At 35.8% G+C, this 23,321-nt stretch overlaps 1 protein-coding gene across 16 annotated transcripts in view; it reads right to left on the bottom strand.

Annotated features, from left to right (window-relative positions):
• LOC140138091 (protein phosphatase EYA1-like) overlaps nt 1-23,321 on the bottom strand; it is a 351,231-nt gene that overhangs the window by 56,193 nt on the left and 271,717 nt on the right. For 12 of the 16 annotated variants that reach the window (XM_072159973.1, XM_072159972.1, XM_072159968.1 and 9 more), the window contains 8 exons: nt 21,018-21,130; nt 19,828-19,923; nt 17,965-18,057; nt 10,920-11,010; nt 5,401-5,570; nt 1,772-1,894; nt 1,388-1,482; nt 488-644 (listed from right to left, as the gene is read on the bottom strand). In XM_072159973.1, the coding sequence (XP_072016074.1) occupies nt 488-644; nt 1,388-1,482; nt 1,772-1,894; nt 5,401-5,570; nt 10,920-11,010; nt 17,965-18,057; nt 19,828-19,923; nt 21,018-21,130 (938 nt within the window). The remainder of the gene's footprint in view (nt 1-487; nt 645-1,387; nt 1,483-1,771; nt 1,895-5,400; nt 5,571-10,919; nt 11,011-17,964; nt 18,058-19,827; nt 19,924-21,017; nt 21,131-23,321) is intronic. The other 4 variants (XM_072159980.1, XM_072159982.1, XM_072159981.1 and 1 more) reach the window with 2 other exon arrangements.

Below are 23,321 nucleotides of genomic sequence, written 5' to 3'. Positions count from 1 at the left end.
GGATAATTTAGGGTTATATAATGTGGTAACTGAATCTGAAATGTTAATACTCATTTTCTAGCAAAGCATGCAGATTTATTATCAAGATACCACAGCAGTATCTATCTATATATCAGATCTATGCACTTTCTTATGAAAACAATGTGGTTTTGTTCTTTTGTCCTGTATTTCCTTTACAATATTGTGAAGTAAAGAAAATTAGCTATTAACAATACAAAATTGTTGCAAGCAGTGCGCACAACAAGTTGTTTCTGCAGTTTGTGAACTTAACTATTCAAACTTTGAATACACTCCTTTTCAACTTAACAATTTATTGGTTATATAAACTTCAAATCAAACACAGAAGAAAATACAAAAAGTTTACACATATTGTAGATCAAAGAGGTTGGAATTTTACTTCAAAAAGTTAAACTTTAAAACAATGATATCAAGTGTGCAATTCTATCTTCAAATAATTTTGCATTCCAAAGAATTGGTGTATACTTACTATCATTGGGCAGAGGTGCCAGTTGATATGTTGTTGTGGTAGTAGGTGTTGAAGTAGGGATTGTAGTTAGTGAGTTCATATATGACCCATAGCCCTGTGAGTAGTACTGGTTGAAGCCTGCTTGGCCATAGGTTCCATAGGACCCATATTCAACACCCTGCAAATATTAATAGGTTGAGGATACAAGATTTAGTGATTTTTTACAACCATTTTACCAATGATTTGACACTTTGAATGTTATTTCCAAACATTTCACTGGTATCAATTTATAGCACTACAATTGTCTAAATTTTCCCATACTAGAAGTACCCTTTATTGGGTGTTAAAAACCACATGAGCATTTAACATCTAACACCACTATAATTGGTTGAAAGCTTTATTAAAAGCTTCCCATACCATCTATCGCATCACTATTGGGTGTTTGCAATCACATGACCTTGCTACACTACTGTGATTGGTTGAAAGTTTTGTCAAAAGCTTCCCATACCATCACTATTGGGTGTTTGCAATCACATGACCTTGCTACACTACTGTGATTGGTTGAAAATTTTATCAAAAGCTTCCCATACCATCACTATTGGGTGTTTTCAATCACATGACCTTGCTGCACCACTGTAATTGGTTGAAAGTTTTGTTAACAGCTTTCAATAACATCTAATGGGTGTTTTCAATCACATGACCTTGGTGCACTACTGTGATTGGTTAAATATTTTGTTAAAAGCTTTCAATAACATCTCTCTCTATTGGATGTATTCAATCACATGATCATTAAACTTTGGCCACTATGATTGGTTGAAAGTGTTGATAAAAGCTTTCATTAAAAATACCATCTCTCTATTGGATGCTTCCAATCACATGATCATTTCACAACACTGTGATTGGTTAAGAGTGATTCCTTACCTGTTGTGTACTGTTATAACCCTGTGAGTTTGATGAGGATGTATTGCTACTAGAGGGAGGGTAGGAGTAACTGCCACTACTTGAGAAACTGCTACCTGTTGTACACAAATGAGGGAAAACACACAAATGAACACCCTAATATGATATTGAGAACTATATTATTCTATATTGTAAGTTTATTTTTACAGAATCATACAAAAGTAATGATAATGTCCATCGCAAGAAACTTAATCCAAGATTTCATTGATAAACATGCAATTATTATTGAGGGTTTTTTTTTCGAAGATGTTTGTATAGGCCTAATACCACTTCTGTTCTACAGGTTATTATTGATCATTTAAGAACTATGCACTAAAACCTTACACCTCCCGCACACATACATACCTTGCATTGGGTAATATGGACTTTGAGTCTGACTTGGACTACTACCGAACCCTGTACCATAAGGGCTCAAATATGAACTTTGACCTTGCATTGTGGAAGGATCTGGTTTTAAACCTTTAGCACCTACAAGAAAAAAACAAGATATAAAACAATTTTTAAAATATGAACTATTAAAAAACATTTCAAATATCACACATCGATTGTTCGTTATAGAAGACAAAAGGTCTTCTTTTATGCATGGTTAGATGATGGATGCGTTATGATAGTACCAGGTAATTTCAAGTAGTGGTGAGATGACGACCCAGACATGTTTAGACACATCAAGTACATGCTTACTATACAACACATAGTGCCCATATACATTTCAACTTAAAGGAGTCACTTGGCATAATGTACCTTGCAAACATCCTTAACAAATTGCTTTTCCAAAAAACCTTTCAAAAATATTTTCATCTACAAATTTTCAGTGACAAAATTGCAGCGAACTTTAAAAATATCCTGTACATTTCATGTTGAAATATGGCAAACTATAACTTTGCTAGTGCTGAAGCAGAGCTCTATATTTCATAACATTATTATATCATCCATCATCACTGGCATATCCATTACTGATTGGTCATTTGGGCCCTTAACCATGAATAGTAATTAAAGGCCCTGCACCATGTATATGCATCTTGGATTTCACATTTTGGTGTCGTGTTGCTGCCAATGTTATTATCATTGTTGATATCGGATCATATCTCACACCTGTTAGTGCCATTTTCATTTTCATTTCATAAATTTGTTGTCGCTTCTCTTCAAATAATATCATAGCTAATCATATGCTGGTTTCGCAATTAACTCTCTCCTAAGCACATGTTTGAACTTGAGAAATTTGCACCGTGGTTCTCTCCACTGTTAAAAGCTTTTAATTGTTTTACTGTTTTCTTACATATTCAAAATTTAAAAAGATCAGTTTGAATTTGCTGAGGATTGGAAAAAAACCTGAGGTCCTGAGTTTATTTCCCAAATGGGATCACTTTTTCTGTTTCCTCCTTTGTAAATATGACAATGAAACTTGACAATATGACAATGAAATTGGGCTATTCCAGTTGAAATCTACAGAAGACATGACTTTAATCTTCTAGACTGAGAATGTGAATTTCAAATGGGGTTACCTTGGTGACTCCATTTGAAATCTACATCCCCTTTGTGGGAGATTAAGGTCCAATGACTTCAGTAGGATGTGTAAGTATTTCAACTGGAATAGCTCAATGGAGAAAGATGCTAGTGTTATTATTTAGTTTTCATTTTAAGGAGAGAAGAAGAACTTGTAATTTGGAAGCACACAATTGGTACATATAATAGATATGAAATTATCTACAATTGATTCTGGCCATGCACTGAGAGTGCTGCGTCTACTGAAGGAGTCTTCCACATGACCCAACAACGCGCTGACAAGTACTCCAAACAAAATGGAGGCAAGTAGTCCAATTACAACTTAGTATTGAGTCACACAATAGATATGATAGTAGTAGATATAAAAAAAATTGCTTTTGAACTTGTTTCTTTCATTTAAAAACAACCGCATAACGTGTGTCGTTGTAACATTACAAAACCGCGACAACTATATGGTTTCAAATATTCAAGCACGCATCAGTCGACTGACTCCAACGAGACAGAGGGAGAAAAAATTGTGAATTGCAAATTTCAACCAGCAATTTTATCTTGTCTCAACATCATCGACGTGTCACCTTGTATTTATTCAACTATCGTTTTTAGTTACACACATTACTAGATTCAAGGAAGGAATACACGGCTGGTATGACAGGATATTCATATCTTTGTCAACTTGGGTACAGTACTTGTCTCAATCATAGCAAATATTATTTCATGTTTGGAGAACAGCCCAATCTGGTTATATCTGCTACCATCTACTATCAGTATGAACGTCAAGGAGCCACTTGAGGACATTAATCCTAATCGGATTTTACTTGAATAATTCCAACTTAAAACCGCCTACAAAAGTATCACTTTGACTTTCTAACTTAAAATGATATGCAGCGTAAGCGTCAAGTCACTTAACTATAAAAATGATGGATAAAATTGAAAAGTGATGTTATGCATGAATGTGAGTGAGACCGTGAATGTGACTATAACTTGTAGGTATATAGTGAGGATCTTGACTTCATAGAAGCCTACGGCATTGCTTGGATGTTACCGTGCTAGCCCCAGGCACCAGTACCAGTAATTCCACGGGCATCGTTTCTTTCCCCAACAATCTGCAGCATTTTACTATTCTGCCTGACACCATCAAGTGGTACTCTTAGGGCCTTGTGCCTTGTCATCCCATACCAACTCAAGGAGTTGAGCCCCTGACAAGGAGCGTGTTCTACTGACGGTAAACGTCTTTCCCCAAGTATCATATCCAGCGGCATACCGTGATGACCCTCTTGGCGCAGTGTGAAGCATTCTGACGTGAAACTGATTCCACTGCCTGCTACTTGAGCTCTGCATACCTGACTACGCTACTGAGTATTCAATTAGGCATTGCTACTTAACGATTTTCTTGCCCGAAACTTACATAATGTCGCCCGTCTGCATCTTATGATACACCCCTAGTTTGATCACTGTACAATTACACATTGACAGAAGCCGCTGTGACTCGATTTACTAATGACATCAATTCTTCCTACCAAAAATCAAAGTTGTGATGAACTTAGAAATCTAGATGCCATGAAATTTACTCTTGCTTAAAATGAAGAAGGTAACTTTTCATCCCTCAAGTGTAAATTTCAGAAAGTTGGATAAAAGTGGCATCAAATTACCCTTCTTTTTGGTAGATGCATCATAATTACTGCATTATTTGCAGACTATTATACTGCTTTTTCTCTTCAAAAACTAGCAGAGAATCATTTGTGCGGCAACATTTCTTGTCTTGTTAAGATTCATTTTGAAAGACAAATACAAAGATTATATACACTGAGAGCTCAATGAGAACTGCCGCATCTCCATTTTTGATGAAAATGAGATTTTATTACCACAAAATGTTAGAAAATAATGAGCTTTGAGTGACAACAAAGACCATTTCCAAACCCAATAAAGCCACAGACCAGTGTAACATAGCTTTATATACAAAGGCATAATTTTCTCAAAATGGCCAAGATGGAAATGAGACAGTATTGCACTGAGCCATTAACAGGGTTGCAATGAGCCCTCAACAATGTTGCAATGAGCCCTTGACATTTTGTGATGTGAAAAAGCAAAGTGAGTTTGATATCAATATCATGATTACGATTTATCTTAAAGCATTTCTTTTATCAGCAGTCAACACATTCATATCTGAAGAGCTATTCTTGTTCTTTTGTTGGGGGAGGGGGTCAAAAAGTCTGATTATATTTTGTAAAACCTAGTTAAAATATTGATCAAAGGTGATCTTTTGCAGTTGGAATTTTCATATTTCACACTTATGTTACAAGGAAGGAGGGAAGGGGCCAGCCTCATGATGAAACCACTTTTGTTTATAAGACATCATCAAACTTTTGGGTACAAGCTAGTAAGACAACCACAATAATATGACTGATTTGATCAACTCATTTTGCTTAATTTCACCTCTTTTTAAAATGAACGACAAACTTTGTTATACTTACTATATGACATAGCCTGGGCAAGTCCGTATGCTGACTGGCCAGACTGGGCTGAATATGGGTAGCTAGATGAGTTGGCTTGAACACCAAATGAACTCTGCGCCTGAGCACTTGCTGACTGTAAATTACTACTCTGTGCCCCTGGTGTAGGCAGGATGTGAGGATAAGCTTGGCTGTGGAAGAGATGGAAGATAGATACATAATTAGTTCACATCGAACCCACATTTTATGAAATTATGTTCATAAAATTGGACAAAATTGAGCAGATCTTCTGCACAAGATGTATACTTGGCGAGATTGGTTATGTATGCATAAATGATATTCCAGTCGAATGTTACTGATGGCATAACTTCACAGTATTCTCAGATGTAAATGAAAAGACAATTACTGTAGATCATTAAAGTGCCCTGGAACCGGGCCCTGGAACTTTTCATTTCAAAACAAGTAATTCTACGTCCAGTCTGATTAAGGGTAACGATAGCCCAGATGATGAGAAAAATACATACCCAAATTCCAATATGATAATAATTCTCATTGAAGGCCTGCTAAGTCCTACACACATAGATATTAAACTTCTACCACCTAAATGCAGGTTGAAGTCCACTGAATACTAAATCACTACCACAAATAAATGAATACTAACATCACTACCACATAAAAATTGGCAAGGATGTAAGCCTTCAATACAACCTTTCCTCACAAGTTCATAATTGCAGCAAATGAGTGACATATTGTCAACACATCGTCTATAAACAGCCCACAGTTCCAAAGAAAAATAACGCTTCACATAGGAAAAACTCATTATGGGATGTTTTTAAACAAAATTAAAGTCAACAACTCTTTAAGTAGCCTTAAATTTTCCCTTCCCCATAGTTACCACCTATTCGGTTCAAGGTGTTGCATATGGGAGGCTTAATGTTGACTAAATATAATGTCATTAATGTTGCAAATGCCAGCGGATGCAAAAAGTTGGCAGAATAAATCTAATACTGACACTTTTAGATCTAAGGGTATGGAAATGTTAATCCAAAATTTCAGTATTCAAAAAAAAAAAAAAAAAAAGATATGAACCACCAATTTCTTTACATAGTATGCCTATGTTTCTATGGGAGATCGGTACTGATTTCAATGCTAGCCTCCCCTGGTTTTTAAATAAAAACAAATAAATGAATAAATATTTTGCAAGTTTTATGCACAAAAATGAAATTTCATCCTGGAAAATGCAGTTTAAAGGCTGCATTATTTGGAAACTGAAAGCAGGAAAAAATAATTGATGCAAATTGAACAAAGAAAAATTACAACTCTCAGTTTCATACATGGCTAGTTCAGCAATGCCTGCCAATGTCACCTTACTGTAAGCTTACTGTAATCATTCCTATATTCAGGCTTGAGAATACATTTCAATGAAAAAACACAAAAATTCTGATTTTTTTTTCTGATTACAATACAGAAATTTGGGCAACAAAAAAACAGGAATTCCTGTTTAAACATGAAAACTGTTCACACGTGTATATTGTTGTATATCACTTAAATAAGTTTACCAAATTGGGGAAGGGGTGACTCAAATAGCTTATTTAGCACCTATACACACACATTAGTACAGGTCCAGGTGCCATTGACATAGCCGCAAGGCAAACCATTTAAAGTCCAATATTTCAAGCACATTAAAACCATGTACACACTAAGTGAAATTCAATTTCACCCTAAAAACCCCAAGTGACATCGTATCTATGACAGTTCGATGCACATTTCCTTCTTGCTCTATATTCAGGCACCACAAATTGCCATAGCCCCGATCACAACATATGGAGCGAGGCCGGTGAGCGAGCTTGGCTAGAAAACTGATTCCCGAAACCGATCTGAAAAGTGAGAGGCGCAAGAGTAGGAAAGTTGAGCCCTGCGTGATATGCATACCCACCCATCCTCCCATGCTATGGCCAAGTTGCTGCACATATCCATGGTAACCAAGAAATTGGATCCGCCCGACAACTTCTATGATCAGCACTAAAGTAGGGAGTGCACTGCTCCGATTGCAGATATCTAACAGAAATGGTCATTCCGCCTCTATAACTCAGGTTTCCAGCTTCGGGCGCATAGACATATGGGCCGAAGGATTGGTTTTCATGTTGTCAGCCACGTTGCAATATATCCTGTTTAGACGGTTATTTATTTGGCTTTGCCCCAATAGAAATTTTGACGAACTTCAATTAATTTGCATTTATCAGGCAGCCCAAGGTGATTTCCGATTGGTCAGTTTCGTTCTGTTTGGCTACCCTTCTCATCCATACACAACATAAAAGCGGCGGATTAGATCACCTTTGGCGTTGTTTTCATTGATGAGCATGTACTATCTCCAACACGTGCGGCATGGTTTTTTGTGTCATGGATACGCAACGCAACATTGATTTTTAAAGATCTTAATAGATACGCACATTTGCATCTGTTAATTGAGACGTCGGTGTAGTGCTGTAATCACGACAGACATCTAAACAAGGTCTCCCCATTCAAACAAGATTCCAGTCAAAAACTTTATCCCAAAACCACAAAATAAAACTTTATATGTGATTGTGTAGACAAGCGGCATTAGCCAAGTGTATAAATATAAACATTTCAATTGTATGATTGTGTGAAAAAAAAGCCAATAAAACAAAATAAGATACTTAAAGACATAAAACATATTGTTCGCTCCACTCATGTGTGTCCAACAACACAAGTATACCACCATCATCAACGCTCATTTTATACATCATAATCGGTTCATCCTAACAAAATTATCTGTCAACAACCCACAATTTATACCCCATCACATTGTTTCAAGCTATAAAAACCTACACCTAAGTGCTAAGAAAACCACTTAAGGGCAACACATAAGGGTGTGTTCCTATGAGAATCCAACAAGTGCATGGTGCAGGAGATAAACATAATTGCACTGCAGTGATAGCACCAAAAGTGCAAGAGCGGAACAAAGAAAGTTTCTTCTTTTGTTTTAAACAGGAAAGTACATTGAATACCACTGGGAGTGGTGGTATGGTTCTGTTGCCATATTGACAGGAAATATTTGGATCAAAGTTTATCAATAAGTCAAATAAATCATTTCACACTTGAACATGAATGTGTAGAATTGAAACATAATTTGTAATCTTTGGATGAGTGAATCAACACATTGTGTTATGTCATAAATCATGTTGATTTCTATTATCATAACTGAACCAAGCCAAAAGTTGAAGGATGGTTCGTGACCTACTTAGATTCATATAAATACAGTTTGTTTTTTAAATAAACTTAAACATATTTCTTAATCTCAACTTAGCACAAGATACTGTCTTATGTTACTACAATGTGTTACTAACTTATAAATAGACAAACTGTTTTATTTAAATTTCATTCAATTTGAGGACTTTCAGAATTTGAAATTAATTATGACCAAACACATCTTCAATTTCATGTCTCTAGTCATTAGCTTTCACTCAATGGAATTTTATTTTGTGTTTTTTAACAAATCTGAGAACAATTTCAGTCTAAAAGTATCCTCCTAGTTGCCACCTCATACAGGTCACTCACTGTCAATGCAGACTTGCAAATACTTTACAGTGACCTTCTGTATTCAAGTGTGGGTATTTGGGGTATTATGCTATCTACTGCTGATAGCAAAAAAGACCCCACTATTTGCATCATGAATGCTTTTTTACAATTGAGTGCATAGATTCTTTTCCCATACCACAAACAGGTTCCACCTTTCCCACTTCATACACAACAACATTCCTGCAACGGAATCGCTTAGTCTTAATTCCATAGGTACTCTCTTTAGAGGTACCTGTGGGTAACCTGATGGTAACCTCATACATGACGCAAGGTAGGAAAATGTACTCCACATTGGTGGAACAGCAACACACCATAGGCAGGCCCATAACTTAAGTTACCCAAGTGTAATCATTTCATGAAGTTAAAATTGGCCAAATTAGAAAAGGCGTCTCAATGCCCCTGTGTATGTTGCATCCATTGACACATTTATTGTGTGACTATTATACATTATCAGCATAGTTTACCAGATGTTGCAAGATGTTTGCAGTGTATGCCTCATCAATTTCTCTACTAAATGATGTATTCTGAAACAACCAATAGACAGCGAGTCGTCTGACTGGGTTTTTAACACACACAAATGTCATTGCAACTCAAAACGCTGTCCAAAAAGCTATCTCTTACATTAGAGCTTCCTAACAAAACAATGCTACAATATGAATTTAAAGTCAGGGCAATTCTTTCCTGTTACACCGTATCTCCCATTTTTAGAGACACATTCAATGCCTTTTTACCCGGCCTTTTTATGTGACCCAACACAAGTAAACAAGGCTGACAAACATAGTTGTCCGTTCCATTAATGCAAAACGTACTGCATAGTCAGAATTACAGGCATATCACAAGTTCTAGGTATTACTTTTATTATCTTGCAATAACAAAGAAGCTTTTATGTAAAGATAAGATGGAATTCATCTTTCCCTTACATCAATTCGCAGAAAAGACATACAAATAACAGTTTTACCAAAATCAAGGACAAAAAATCTACATATTACTACAACTTCATTCCGCAAGGGTGTCAAAGTGATCATTTCACTGCAAAAACAAAGCAAGCCCCTTCCTACATCAGCACATGTGCAGCCTTCTCTTGTAATAACAATAACACTACCAACAAGTGCAATGAAGAAACAATGATAACCTGGCATTCATCGGTCGCAATTCAGTGATCTCATGACATTATACACCGGTTTGATGTCTTCATTTACGGAGTCGGTATGACAACCTAGACACATATACCAACAATTGGACTGCGAGATGAAATCTAATAGGATTATTAAGCTCTCTTTAAGGACAACAACACAACTCGGGTGAGAACATGTGAGACAGATGACTTGAACATCTTACGATTAATTGATATCAACTTAGCCATGACCGAGCACAGGAAAAATGAAATCGCTACCAATTTTCATGTATTTTGAGCATATTTTAAATACATACATGTATGACGGAAGTCAATAGAAAACTTGGGAGTGTAAGAGGGATAGGATAATGCTGATTGATTGATATTAACTTAGTTATGATGGAGCATGGGAAAAAGTTACGATTATGACCAATTTTCATGAGTATTTTGAGCATAAGAGGGAAATGCCTTTCAAAGTGACTTTCAATAGCAAACCTGGTAGTCACTATGGACCACAACAGCCTCATCTCATTGGCATAGTTCAATAACTTCTGAAACAATCATAGTGCAAAATTTGATCTCAAGTTGCAGGGTATGAGTTTTAGTACCCAAATTTTCAAATGTCATTAAATGAATGTACAAATGTATTGGGTTACAGAACTGTGCCCCTGATAGATGAGCTTGTTGTGGATCCTAGTGAGTGTAAGAGGTAACAAATTGTATGCTATTTTTAAAATGTTTCCCAGCTAAAAATGGCTTGTCAGTCTCATGAAGTATGAAGGAAAACTTGTAAACAAGATAACAGCGAACAATGTCATTGACCTACCTTGGATAATATTGCGATGAAGGAAACTCTGACTTAGGCTGTCGTAAGTTCATGTCCAGTGAACTTTGACTTGTGACCCCTGAACTAGTCCCTGCAAATAAAATAAGAAATATTGAATATAATTGATTATCAAGTACAAGATTATTCTGATATTAGAAGAGAATACAATGTGACACTTATCACTGCCTGGTACCATTTTCACTTCGGCCCATGCCATTTTGCCCCTTAACATAGTCATGTTGTTAGTGTAAAAAGTTTAGGGTTAAGATTCAGGTTAGGGCAAGGGTGAAGTGTTTAATTTAGGCAGGTGCGTAACCAGCCTTGGTATTCCGAAAGGGGAAAGTCCGGTCACTAAGAATTTTGTTCCAGTTAGTGGGGAAAGACCATCCAAAAAGGGTTGATTTTACAAAAATTTGAATTTTTTGGGTCATATTACCCCCAACATATATTTCCAAGGGGGCATCTTCCCACCTCTAGTTGACCAATGAAGTTAGAGTTAGATGTAATATGTTTCAAGGCATAGCTAGGACACAAAATGACATGGCTGAAGAAAGTTGCTATAGACAAGTATACTTGTCTTGCGAGTTGTCCAGCTACGGACCAGAGATAATTTCACTGTCATTTTAATTAAATCACTGGTGTCCAGATTTCTAATAACTTTGAGCTATAGAGGTAAAATAATCTCTAATATTGATTAAAATATTTTGGCAATATCCAAAGCAATGATATTGAGTGTCACTGTCATGCAGTGCAATATTTTTTCCTTTTTTTTTTGCCATCTCAGGTCTTTTAATTAGCTTGTGGCACATCATTATTAGATTATGTCATGGCACAAACAAGTCAAGACCTACATCTTTCATTTTTGACTGAAATTGTGCAATTTTTGAGTCAAAATTGATTATGAAATCTGTCAGTGATAAAATTGATCCACCACTAACAAGACATCAACATTCTTGTTTGGTTCTTAAAGAGTCTTAATTTCTAAAACAGGAAAAAATAATGATATAGAAACACTTTATCAAGAATTTAATAAAACATATGCATTTAGTGTAACAGTTAGATAATTGTGGATAATCTGTACAAAAAATGAGCAAATTTTGCTATCATTTGTCCAACAAATATAAGGTGGGCGACATGACTAGCCAGTGCTGCCCACGAAGGTTGTTTCAATATTATCTCACTTTGGACAAATATTTGACATGTTTCAAGATCCTTCTTCAAAAGATGCGCTTCAACTAGATAAGTACCATCCACGTTTCCTTCTCTACATCTCCCATGCTAATGAAACACTAATAACAGTAATATGCTCAATTATCTTACGGAAGAGGGAAGAAGGAGGAAATATTACGCTAAATTGCATGCTATGCATTATGGCTACAGACAAAAACTGTGCAAGGACAATAGGCCTACTATTTACGGGTAAATAAGACAGAGAATGCACTAAATATCAAGGCAAAGAAAAATGACATTTAAACAGTGAAGAAGACAGACAGAAATATAAAGTGGAACACGGAGTATTACAGGAAAGAAAAATAAATCCACTACTTCTTGGGTGCATTGGTTTTAAAAATGACAATGTTTGCTTGGGTTTTCTGCAACTTCTCCTATGGAGTATTGATCGTGAAAAGCCTCTAGAGAGCGTACAGTTTGTGTTCTCAAGATGGAGATGTGTTTGTCTACGACCCCCCTGGCAGCCCTAGTGTAAGCAGCCCATATTTTCACTCGAGGGCCTCTCGGCTCGCTTCAAGCAGCCCCAGTAGGCATTCGTTGCACCACAAATATTGACAGAAAAAAAAAAAGTACAGCATGACGGAGGAGAGTAGTGCCGTGGAGAAGTCTCGCCCATTGAAACAACAAAGTTCCTCTCCACAAATGCGATTATTTCGATCGGCATCGGAATAGTCTCATTTTAGGGCACTAAACACTCTAATATACTGCTCTTACTTATCAACACATTAGCACAGTGACAAGGAACTATCTATTCTAGTCATGAGGTTACTATGACTGAGTGCTCAACACTTCACAAATCTAAACAGTAAAATTATCAAATGTTATTCCAAGTAATATCAGGCATGTTTGTTCTTGGTTTTATTTATACTGAACAGAATACAAATGAGATATAAACACATGATGAACAGCTGCATGATTTTCGTAAAAGGAGATGAAAAATGACATGAATGTTACAAATTTGTATCAATTTTGGCGACAAAATGGTTTCCATGTAAATGAACATTCCCCATACATATCCTTGAGCCACAGATGGTACCAAACTCAAAACATAACGACCAGTCTATTTCCGCAGAGAATTAGGCCTCGTGAGGCCAACTATCTCCGAGAAAGACCGTTGAAAATTGCAGACATGTTCCAATGATTAAATGTCACTAAAGCCAGTGCATAATTTTCACAAATCTTTTTTCTATACAAAAAGCTGATGATGAGGAAAAAAAGTGCCTGGAACTAATAGTGGCTATCAAATTTCCTTCATTTTAGTGATTCAGGAGTAAAATATGATGCAAAAATGTTATGAAAAAAGATCTCAGAAAATGTCCTCATTTTTGGCCATTATGTTTTCCTCATCCACCATAAAGTATTTCTGGCTTTTGCTTAAGCTGATGTTTTTTTCGCAGCGAGTAGAGGCTCTCATTGTAAGTACGCACAAGCCAGGTCAATGAACCTTTACTAGTCCATCTTTTGTAATACCACGCATGCCGAATCACAGCCAAATGATGTGCATGCCGCATTTCGTTCACGCTAATTTCCGATTATGATCTTTGTCGATATCGTCAAAGATGGGACTTGACTAAAAGGTGCATTATCCAAATGCTGTACCGACAACAAAAAGGCAATCAATTTGTGGTCTTTTTGTGTTTGCTGTGATTTCTGAATGAAAAAAAAAAATCATTGACATGTTTAATGGAGAGCCATTAAATGGGTTAGAAAACCGTGACTTAAGTTTAATGCTAGAGGTACTCTGTGAAGGTGTCATCCCTGGCATCCTCACAAATTCTAATTAATTGAGCCTCTGTATTTTAACAAAATAAACCGGCTTTTGTAGTCAAACCTCTTTAAAACTAAGCATACAATATTATTACGATAATTTCTTGATATGATTGTTTTTTTTTTTTTTTTTACATTTCCCTGCATAAATCAAGCTTGATCTAACCAGATGAAATCAACAAATTCTCCAATGCGTCAAGACAATTAAGCGTTAGCTTTGCCATATTCAAACACTACGTAAGTTAAAAAATCAAAAAGGAAAAAATGAATAAATTGCAAACATTGACACTTTGCTGGGCTCCTAGGGAATTTTCGCAAGTCCCTTCTCGGCAACTATCACAAATGTGTTTTCCTGCGCAAACATCAGAAACTTCCCCGGTTATGATTGGCTCGGGCCTCGTGGGGAGCCCAGTGTGCCGGACCTTATTGATACCGACAAAAACCTGTCACGATCAATCCGTATATAGCAGCGTGTAATCACGTCTGAATCAGCGCCGCACTCTTGGCAAATTATCAACCGTCATATTTCATATTTTCGTACTGCTCACACAGCTATAATTTAAGTCTGAGAGCTTTAACTCATGATAACACAGTAATCATTTTAATTACTGACGAGAAAAATCCCCCACTTCTTCTTAAAATCTTACTCATCGTCTACAACCAAAACTGTGTTTTCTCTAGGCAACCACGAAGGTAGAAAAGAGAGAAAAAAAAGATGATAATTTATTTTTTACTGCATCACCAGAATGCATCACCATGACTGCAGTTATGAATGCTGATAACAGTTTGGGGAAATACGCTCATAATGAAAAATATTCCGCAGAGAGCAAGATTGAAAGTGACAGAGTAGAAATGGATTTTAACCCTACCCAAGCTGAAAAGCCGCATAATTCTACATTTTTATTCTGTACAACACACCTATTAATTTGCCTTCATACAACACAAATTGAAAAAGTTTTAATCACGAGTACACAAGTTATTTAGCAATTGCATTTGTAGGTCACCTACCTAAGAAAATCTACCGAACCAGATAATAATAACACCTTATTAAGACGTAGGTTATGCTGTATTTTTTTATATTTTTTTCCATAAAACAGGTTTTATCAAGAAAAGAATACATTGTTGATGCACCTGCCGCTAGGGAACCCATTCAGCCTGTAAGAGACAGTTTTTCTATACCACCATTTTGCAACCAAATTTTCCTCGTCATTTCATCCTATTTCCGACTAGATTCTTCTAGGGGTCTTCACTTCGGGGCATTATGTAAATTTCTTTGCTATTGCCAAATGTGTTCTATTCTTATTCCACAAGAAAGAGATTGCCGGTAAGTTTGTGCCTGTTTAACTTTGCATCGGTGCACGCGATGCATCATCCTTTTACCAATTCAATATTGTAAAAGCGCATTTCAGGTACATACAATTTCAGCTTGCTACATAACGTATTACAGGTGGTACTAGGAACACTATCTATATTATGTAACCGATTGGGATAACATTTGCAACTTGGATTCTTCTTATTTAACGGTCTGTTTATTTTTAAATTCAAATATTCATGCCTTGCACTACAATTTCTTTCTAAAAATTGCTTAAAATGTTTAAGTAAAGCAATTGCTGATGCATTATTTATAATACCAATGGAAGAAATAAGAAAAACAAAATTCAAGAACTATAATTCTTCATCAGTATAGATCAACTGTACATAGTGCATGACTACATGTCAACCACAACTTAATTTTCTTAAAAGGCCAAAATGTACGTAAGAACTGAATAAAAGTTGCATGTTGGCACCAGAGTAGTACATTTATATTTTGAATTGCAAAAAAAATAAAATAATGATAACAATAATACTAAAAAAGGTGATTTTAATAATTTTGCTGAAATTTGTTTGCCAGATTCTAAATAAAATTTCTACAAAACTGCGACCAAAACTGATACCCTGATTAAAAATGGACCAACATTGCCCCGTCCATGATAATCAGTAGTGAAGAACTTGGCAAGTCAAATTTCACAAAACTTAACATCAATATATTTCACTACAAACATTGTGAATAAATAAAATAAACAGTAAAAATGAACAATTGGTCAGTAAAATGCATTACAACACAGGGGTGCATGGGTAGTCATGGGGTGGAGTGGACTGATATACAAGGGCTAAACATCAAGAGCATGACTGACAACATCATGGTTGGAAAAGAGACAAAACACAGAAAGATACACATGTACAATGGGAAATTCCCTAATAGGATTCACAAGGTATGGCCAAAGGGAAATTCCCTAATTGAGGACAAAGTGTACAAAAGTGTACAATTGTGGGAATTGTAATCCTGATGGAGGCATTCAAATTCAGTAAAAGGAAACACGCATTTCCAACTTTTTTGGTATTAATTAGGTCTACACGTACCTGTGTCAATGATACTGTCTTTGACACATTCTTTCAGGCACTAGTTTACAAATACTTTCCATTTATTTGCATGGATGGACAAATTGTCAAAACAAAATTAAAGAATGGGGGAATATGCACCAGCGTGTCCAGGATCTGTTCCTGCGGGGGGCTCAGAGTTATTCGGGGGCTAAATGGCTAAAATCGCCAAAAAATGGCTGATTTTACATGATTTTTAACAAAGTGCGGGGGGCTTCAGCACCCAAAGCACTCCCCTGGACGTGCCACTGATATGTGTTTTGAGGCAGGTCAGTAAAGAATATGAGTGTTCAGAGAGATGATAAATATTAGACAAGAGAGATTCAGAAAAAGCAGAAATTATGAAAATATATTATTTTTTCAGAAATGGTGGTTCCCTTTACACCCATGAAATGTCTTGAATACAAAACATCTGAAAAGGAATATAGATAAGGATGACAAAGAAAGTTTGGTGATATCTTAGATACGAAGTATATAGTATGTGATAGGGAGGACAATACAAAAATTTGTACCACTTTCACAAAATGGGAAAGGGTTGTTTTCTGTATGTTTACTTGACAGCAAACATGGCAGACACACCACAACAACAGATGATAAGTGTTGCATGCTTTATAAATCACAAAATAGCCCAAATATGATTCTATTTTATAAATAAAAGAAGGTTTCATTTAGCTAAGGATCATTTCCAATTTCAAAAGTAAAGAAGTTTTAAAATGTGAAAAGAAAATACATGCAAAATGTATCAAAATTTATTTGTGATATAAAAAGTGAAATTAAGGACTTGCTAAAGAAATATGGTAACTATTTAAAAATCTATTGTACAAAATAAAATGAAGACTAGCAATACATTAGCACACATCTCACTATTCCCTATTTTCATGAAATCAGAAATTTTGTAGAAATTTAAAGTCTAAACATTCAAGAAATTAGATGTCAAAAAATATTGATTTTTTTTTTACCAGAGATTTAATAAAAGTAGATTGCAGATAAGAATTATGAATCAGCAGAACATAATTGCATCCACACACACCCCCCACATCCACACACACCCCACCCCCACCCCACACAGACACATAACCAGCTTGGTCTGAGAGAAAGGCTTGGTCATTGATAAATTCATCCCATTCAGTTTGGAGGGAAAACACAATCCAAAGATTACTGATTTAACATTAATTGTCATTCCCTCCCAATCTCTCTAAAAATATTGTTGCAAAGGGGCAGTGTGCAGCCTCTGGCACCCCTGGTTATGCTCCTGCGCACCATCAACTTGTGAAGAACTGCAAACATGGACTATTTTTGACCAAAAAATATCCAACCAACATGCACACCAAAATTAACCACCCAACCAAGGACACCCATAGAACACACCAGAAATTTAACATTCCAAAGGGGGTACCCCTACCCTAAGAAACATGGATATTGGTTTCATTGCGAAATCACATGCCACTTTGGATTTTGGTTGATTCCGACAACTGCGGACCTCCTCTATTGCAGGTGTGTCCCCATCAAGTCAGATAAGGTCCTTGTTTGCAGGTCACACACACACATACGATATGCACACACCCCTACACATCCACAAATGCATGATGGGATAGTAAGCTGCAGGCGCCCTCTTTAGTCAGCCGCTCACCTGTATAGGCAGTATCAAGCACAGAGCTTGCGGGCTGATGGTAATGCCCATCAGATGAAGGAGAGTCTCTGTTACTGAGTGGCTCGGACTTGACTAGACATATAAAAGGAAAAGAGAAGAAGTATATAGTAATGGGGAGTGGGATGTGGAAGAGATGGCAACATGAAGAGGAAGTGAGAAAACAGGAAGGGGAGGAGAAAGCATTTTAGTGACCAACTGACATTATTTAGAAGACACTCAAATATGAAGTTAATTAAAGCATTTCACATGTTTACCCAACTCTAAGCTAAGACTCTGAGTCCTTAACTCTCTTCACGCGGGTGTTGACTGCACACGACAAGTTTTAAAAAAATTTTAAAAATTCAAAAATTTCAGAAATGTAAATTTTCATGACCATATTCAGCATGAAAAATGCATTAAAATGAGTACAAACAAGCCTAGTATTGATTCAGTAGTTCTTAAGATAGTTCTTGATATTTTGAGAAAATATCTCAAAACTTGGACTTTTTATGTTGAAGCTTATGGCTAGCACGCAGAGCATTAACAGACCAAAAGGTAATATTCCTTGTCGATATGTTAATTTTGTCCTGTTCAAGTTAACATACATGTTGTAAATGCTTAAATTAATTGTCCATGTTTTGTCTTGTACCCTTACATTTACATAACAGCACATACTATACACTATACAAGATCAAAAGAGTTACAATTATCTGAAGAAAATGCACTTGTGCAAGAAAGAGCTTTTTCTGTTTTTTTACACGGTACTAAATGAATATCAGCATAAGATGCTGTTGTTCACTCTACAAGAAAGTTGTGCAATTTTTGTGGTAAACACAGAGTAACAAAGAACAGATATAATGGTGCATTCTAACACACTTCCATCAATTCATTTCTCCACCAGACACAGTTCAATTATCAACCTATAGTTTACGTCCCAGGGTTTACGTATGTGTTGGAATATTGAACTTAGTCATGGAGGGATGAGGGTGCTAATAAGTGAACTCCCAAGTCTTCATTTCATACCCACAATTAAACCATTAATATTCCACTATAATTAGTTTCATTTTAATATGATCATAATTTGTCTACATGATCAAACAGTGCTATTCAAATGACCACTGGAAGATAGAAATTGTCAAGTTCTGTTTGGACAGCCTATTATTTTCCAAAAATTGTGGTCTTTTTAGACATTTTTTGTATGTCCTTCAAACCAGTACAAAGTTTTTAAACAATAAGTTGTTATTGTTTATTTTTGACATGCATTTAACATAAATATGCAGTACATTTGGTTAACAGAAACAAAATGACCTAAGTTGTTTGTACCCTCTAAAGCCATTTCAGTGATATGCTGCACACACTTTTTTGTCCAACTCTAGCTCCTCATCAAACTCAGATTTGAGTCAATTTAGTAAAAATAATGCTTTTTTCCCAAACAAACATCATAAATATCTCCTTCCAGCATCAGCTGCTTGTGTGCCTACGGTGAGCAAAGGTTTTCGCAGCTTCTTTTGGACATAAAAAAGTACAAATTTGTGATAAATGCCTGATTTTATTAGATTGCTTTCATGTTTGCTACTTGCATGGTTTATTTAACGTCACATTGTAATCATGTTTGTCCAAAAATGGCAAAACCCGAATTCTAAGGTGGTACTGGTATGTAGCAAATTATCACTGAATGGCGACTTTTGAAGTCCAAACACACCCATCTACCTCCCGCCCAAAACGTCCCACTTCTGTTGGATGATATACAAACAGCAAGATACTAAATGACTCATTTTTTCACACTGTATCTATGGATTTTTAAGTAGTTAGACTGTGTCCTAGAATGAAGACTAAGGCAGTTTCTTAGTGGTGACCACTTACTCAGAGCGGAGGACGCCGTGGATTGAACCGAATTCCAACTGTTAGTGTTAGTCAGCACACTGGACTCTGCAGTTGTCGCCATGGATACATGGTTACCTGGCAACCGGGTGATATAGATGAACATGATGTCATCATTACATAGTGGAAAAATGTCACTTTTTTACATGTGGAATTGATCCGAGGACCAGACATTGGAGTTCGTGAACAATTTATGGGTACTACAAGATTTTATTCTTAAGAGAATTAAAATAGTCACACCAATGATTACCAACATTGGAGACAAAAATAGGCCTACAAACACATCCATGACGGCACTCGTAACTGATCCACAACCCTAATATGACAGCTATCCAGTTACATACAACTTCTCAATAAAATCTTACTTTTCAAGTCTCATGTAATGCTCTCAAGTCCTGTTATGACCCGAAAAATATCCTTGATTTCGATCACATTAATCATTTTTTTCTCCAGAAATATAGAGATTTTGATCACCGTGGAAACTGAGTTGCTTAGTAACCTAGCAGTTTAGAGAGACTTGGATTCTGCACCGTGCCAGTAAAGCCCGGGACTTTGTCTTGGGATTTCATGTTTGTATTGAATGCAATGTGAGAAATGGACATATGTAAATTATGGATTTACCACAGAAGAAGGTTTGACAATGGCTTATTTCTGTCAATATTTGGTCAACTTTTAGGGAGAGAAAACCGGCAAACAAAAGCAAAAACTAAACAAATTTCATCGCTCTACTTATAGATGTTGGGTGTCGGTATCATACAGTTATAACAATGCAAACAAAACAGCAACACATAGCAAACAGAAAAAACTGAGATACGCAATAAGAATTAAATTCTATTAGTCGCAGCGAAATACAGAATAAGGTTTATTTCACCAAATCTCTTGTTATACTTCACATAAAAGAAGTGACAAAAATGAAAAGCCTTATTCCGTTTGGCAAACAAAATGGATCTTACACAAAATAAGCCGCAAATCTTTTCAAATGTTAGGCATATGACGGGACTTACGATTGGTTGCTTTAAGTGGAATTTAATACAAATAACCAATAAGCATGTTTGTTAAGTACACACAGTGACAAATCAAAATATATAGGCCCTAATCTATTGCTTTATCAAAAGTAGTTATGATTGGTTGCTTCCAAACAGAAGCAACCAATCAGAAAGTTTGTTACTTACCATTGGTTGTTATAGAACTGATGGAACTATCAGAGTTTTCATGCTGCGGTGAATTTCCGTTTGTGCTCGAAACCTGGCTATGTGGGCTAGCCAGTTGCTGAATTTCCATAGACCTGCAAAATTGAACAACCCAGAAAAAAACTTGTCACTAGTTTGTATGATATAACAAAGTAACAGAGTTTGGAGTATGTTGTATATGCCTGCCATAACTTTCGGTCCATGCATAAAAATACTAGTTGCACACTTGGTAGAAGAAAATAATGCTCATGCAGCCCAGAAAAAAATTTGACAATTTTTGTTCAAATCACCAATACAATTAGAGTAGAATATCACTATCAGATCGAAACCTCACTTTTTCACAAACTGATTTTGTGACTGCATACACAATTCTCACAAAGATAAATGTAACAATTAGGTAAAAATTGTGGATTTTACCAACTTTGTAGATTTGGCCAACCATGCCCATTGTACGTATGCAACATTGTCGTGTCTTTTCACCCCCATGTAGGGCGAATTCTAGGTCAAGGCAAGGCCTGTACACTAATTGAGCGCAGTGAGCGGCCAATTTAGCATCCCTCCAAAATGAAAATTACTATTACATGCCGAGTTGTTTGTTAGAATGGCATCTAATGCACAGTTATTGCCCTGGCCAAAGAAATTACTTTCTTCCATTTTTTTCTAAAATGAGACCTACATCAACGTGCATTTATAATATAGCTCCCTATACATACAATTTTTATAAATTCAGTGCATCCTCTTTGATGATTTTGTAATAAAGTTAGTCATTTACTGCATTTTCAGTACAAAGCAAATCAGTGCAAGGATCTGTAATTGTCATCAAGCTGAGAGCAATTATTTTGCCATAACATGTAGGAAATATGCAATTTTGATGATCAGCATCATTCTCCATTTTGAATCCTCAAAATTGGATTAGATCTCAGATCTTAAAATGACTAGCGCATATTTTGTGTGCATGGAAATGACCGCAGAGGCTTGCATCTAAAACACACACAATGGTAACATGACATTTAGTTAAAAAAATAAAATAAATAAATCCATTTGACAAAAACACAAGGAAATCAACATTTTACCATTAATACCATTCATCTGTAACTATGGGTCTGTAGATTTCAAGACATTTAAACAGAATCCAGCTTGAAATAAGATTTGCCAATATTACGTCCAATTTATACTAAAAAATATACCAGTGCCATTTGTCTCAACACACGGAAGCAATCACATTGAAAGAAGAAAATGGAAGAGGATCATAGAGGATTCCTCCATGTACAAACAAACAAACCCATAATCTATATACCATTATCTTCAATTTTACACGCAATCCCACAAAATAATAGTTGAAAAAGATTGTGATGGAGTAGAGAAAATGACTAAAACAAAAACTATTTATCTCTAGGCCTTTACCATTTTTTCCCAATCAACTGTAATTTTACATGCAATCCCACAAGATAACAGTTGAAAATATTTTATAATGATTAGGTCTATTAGAGATCATTAAATGACCATAACCAAAATATAACCTACATGGCATTTTTTCCCAATCCATTTCAATTTTACACACAATCCCACAAAATAATAATTGAAAATATTGTGCAATGGTTACAATAGATTAAATGAACAAAACAAAATTATAATCTCTAGATATAATTTTTTTCAATCCACAAGCAATCCTACAATATAATACTTAAAAAGATTGTGCAATAACTGTAAGGAAATACCAAAAAACCATAATCTTCCTAATCTTGATACCATTTTATTGTTTCAATCCACTTCAAATTTACATGCAATCCCACAAAATAATATTTCAAAATGTGTAATGATTATTACATCAAGTCAAAACACATAGTAGATGACCATAACAGCTAGGACATATGGAAACATAGAATCTAATTGAAGCACAAAAACCAGACAGATTATACGCTTCATTCCTCTGTCCGCAAAAAAACGCAAATCTGGAGGCAATCAAAGTTTACTCATCTAATCGTAAATGGATGGTACTGATGTATTTTCAATATGGAAAGCTTTCTACTGGATAACATTGGGTCATGGCACTGTACAAACTTGCACTATGGGAGCTCTGGTACACAATGGCTGAGTGGATCTACCGTATAACATGTGTGCACTGTGGTGGTAAAGTTAGGCAGATTTGTACTAACACCGTGAAAAAGTGGGTTTAAAATCTCTATTTGCTTTGTTTTAGTACTAGCTTTTAATTATATGGTGGTGAGTTTACCAAGTTTAAGGGACATGTTTAATATGTTTTCTTAAAACCCTGAAAATCGTAGA

Source organism: Amphiura filiformis, chromosome 17 (assembly GCF_039555335.1).
Source record: "Amphiura filiformis chromosome 17, Afil_fr2py, whole genome shotgun sequence".
Lineage (NCBI taxonomy): Eukaryota > Metazoa > Echinodermata > Ophiuroidea > Amphilepidida > Amphiuridae > Amphiura > Amphiura filiformis.
This window is presented reverse-complemented; position numbering and strand designations above follow the sequence as displayed.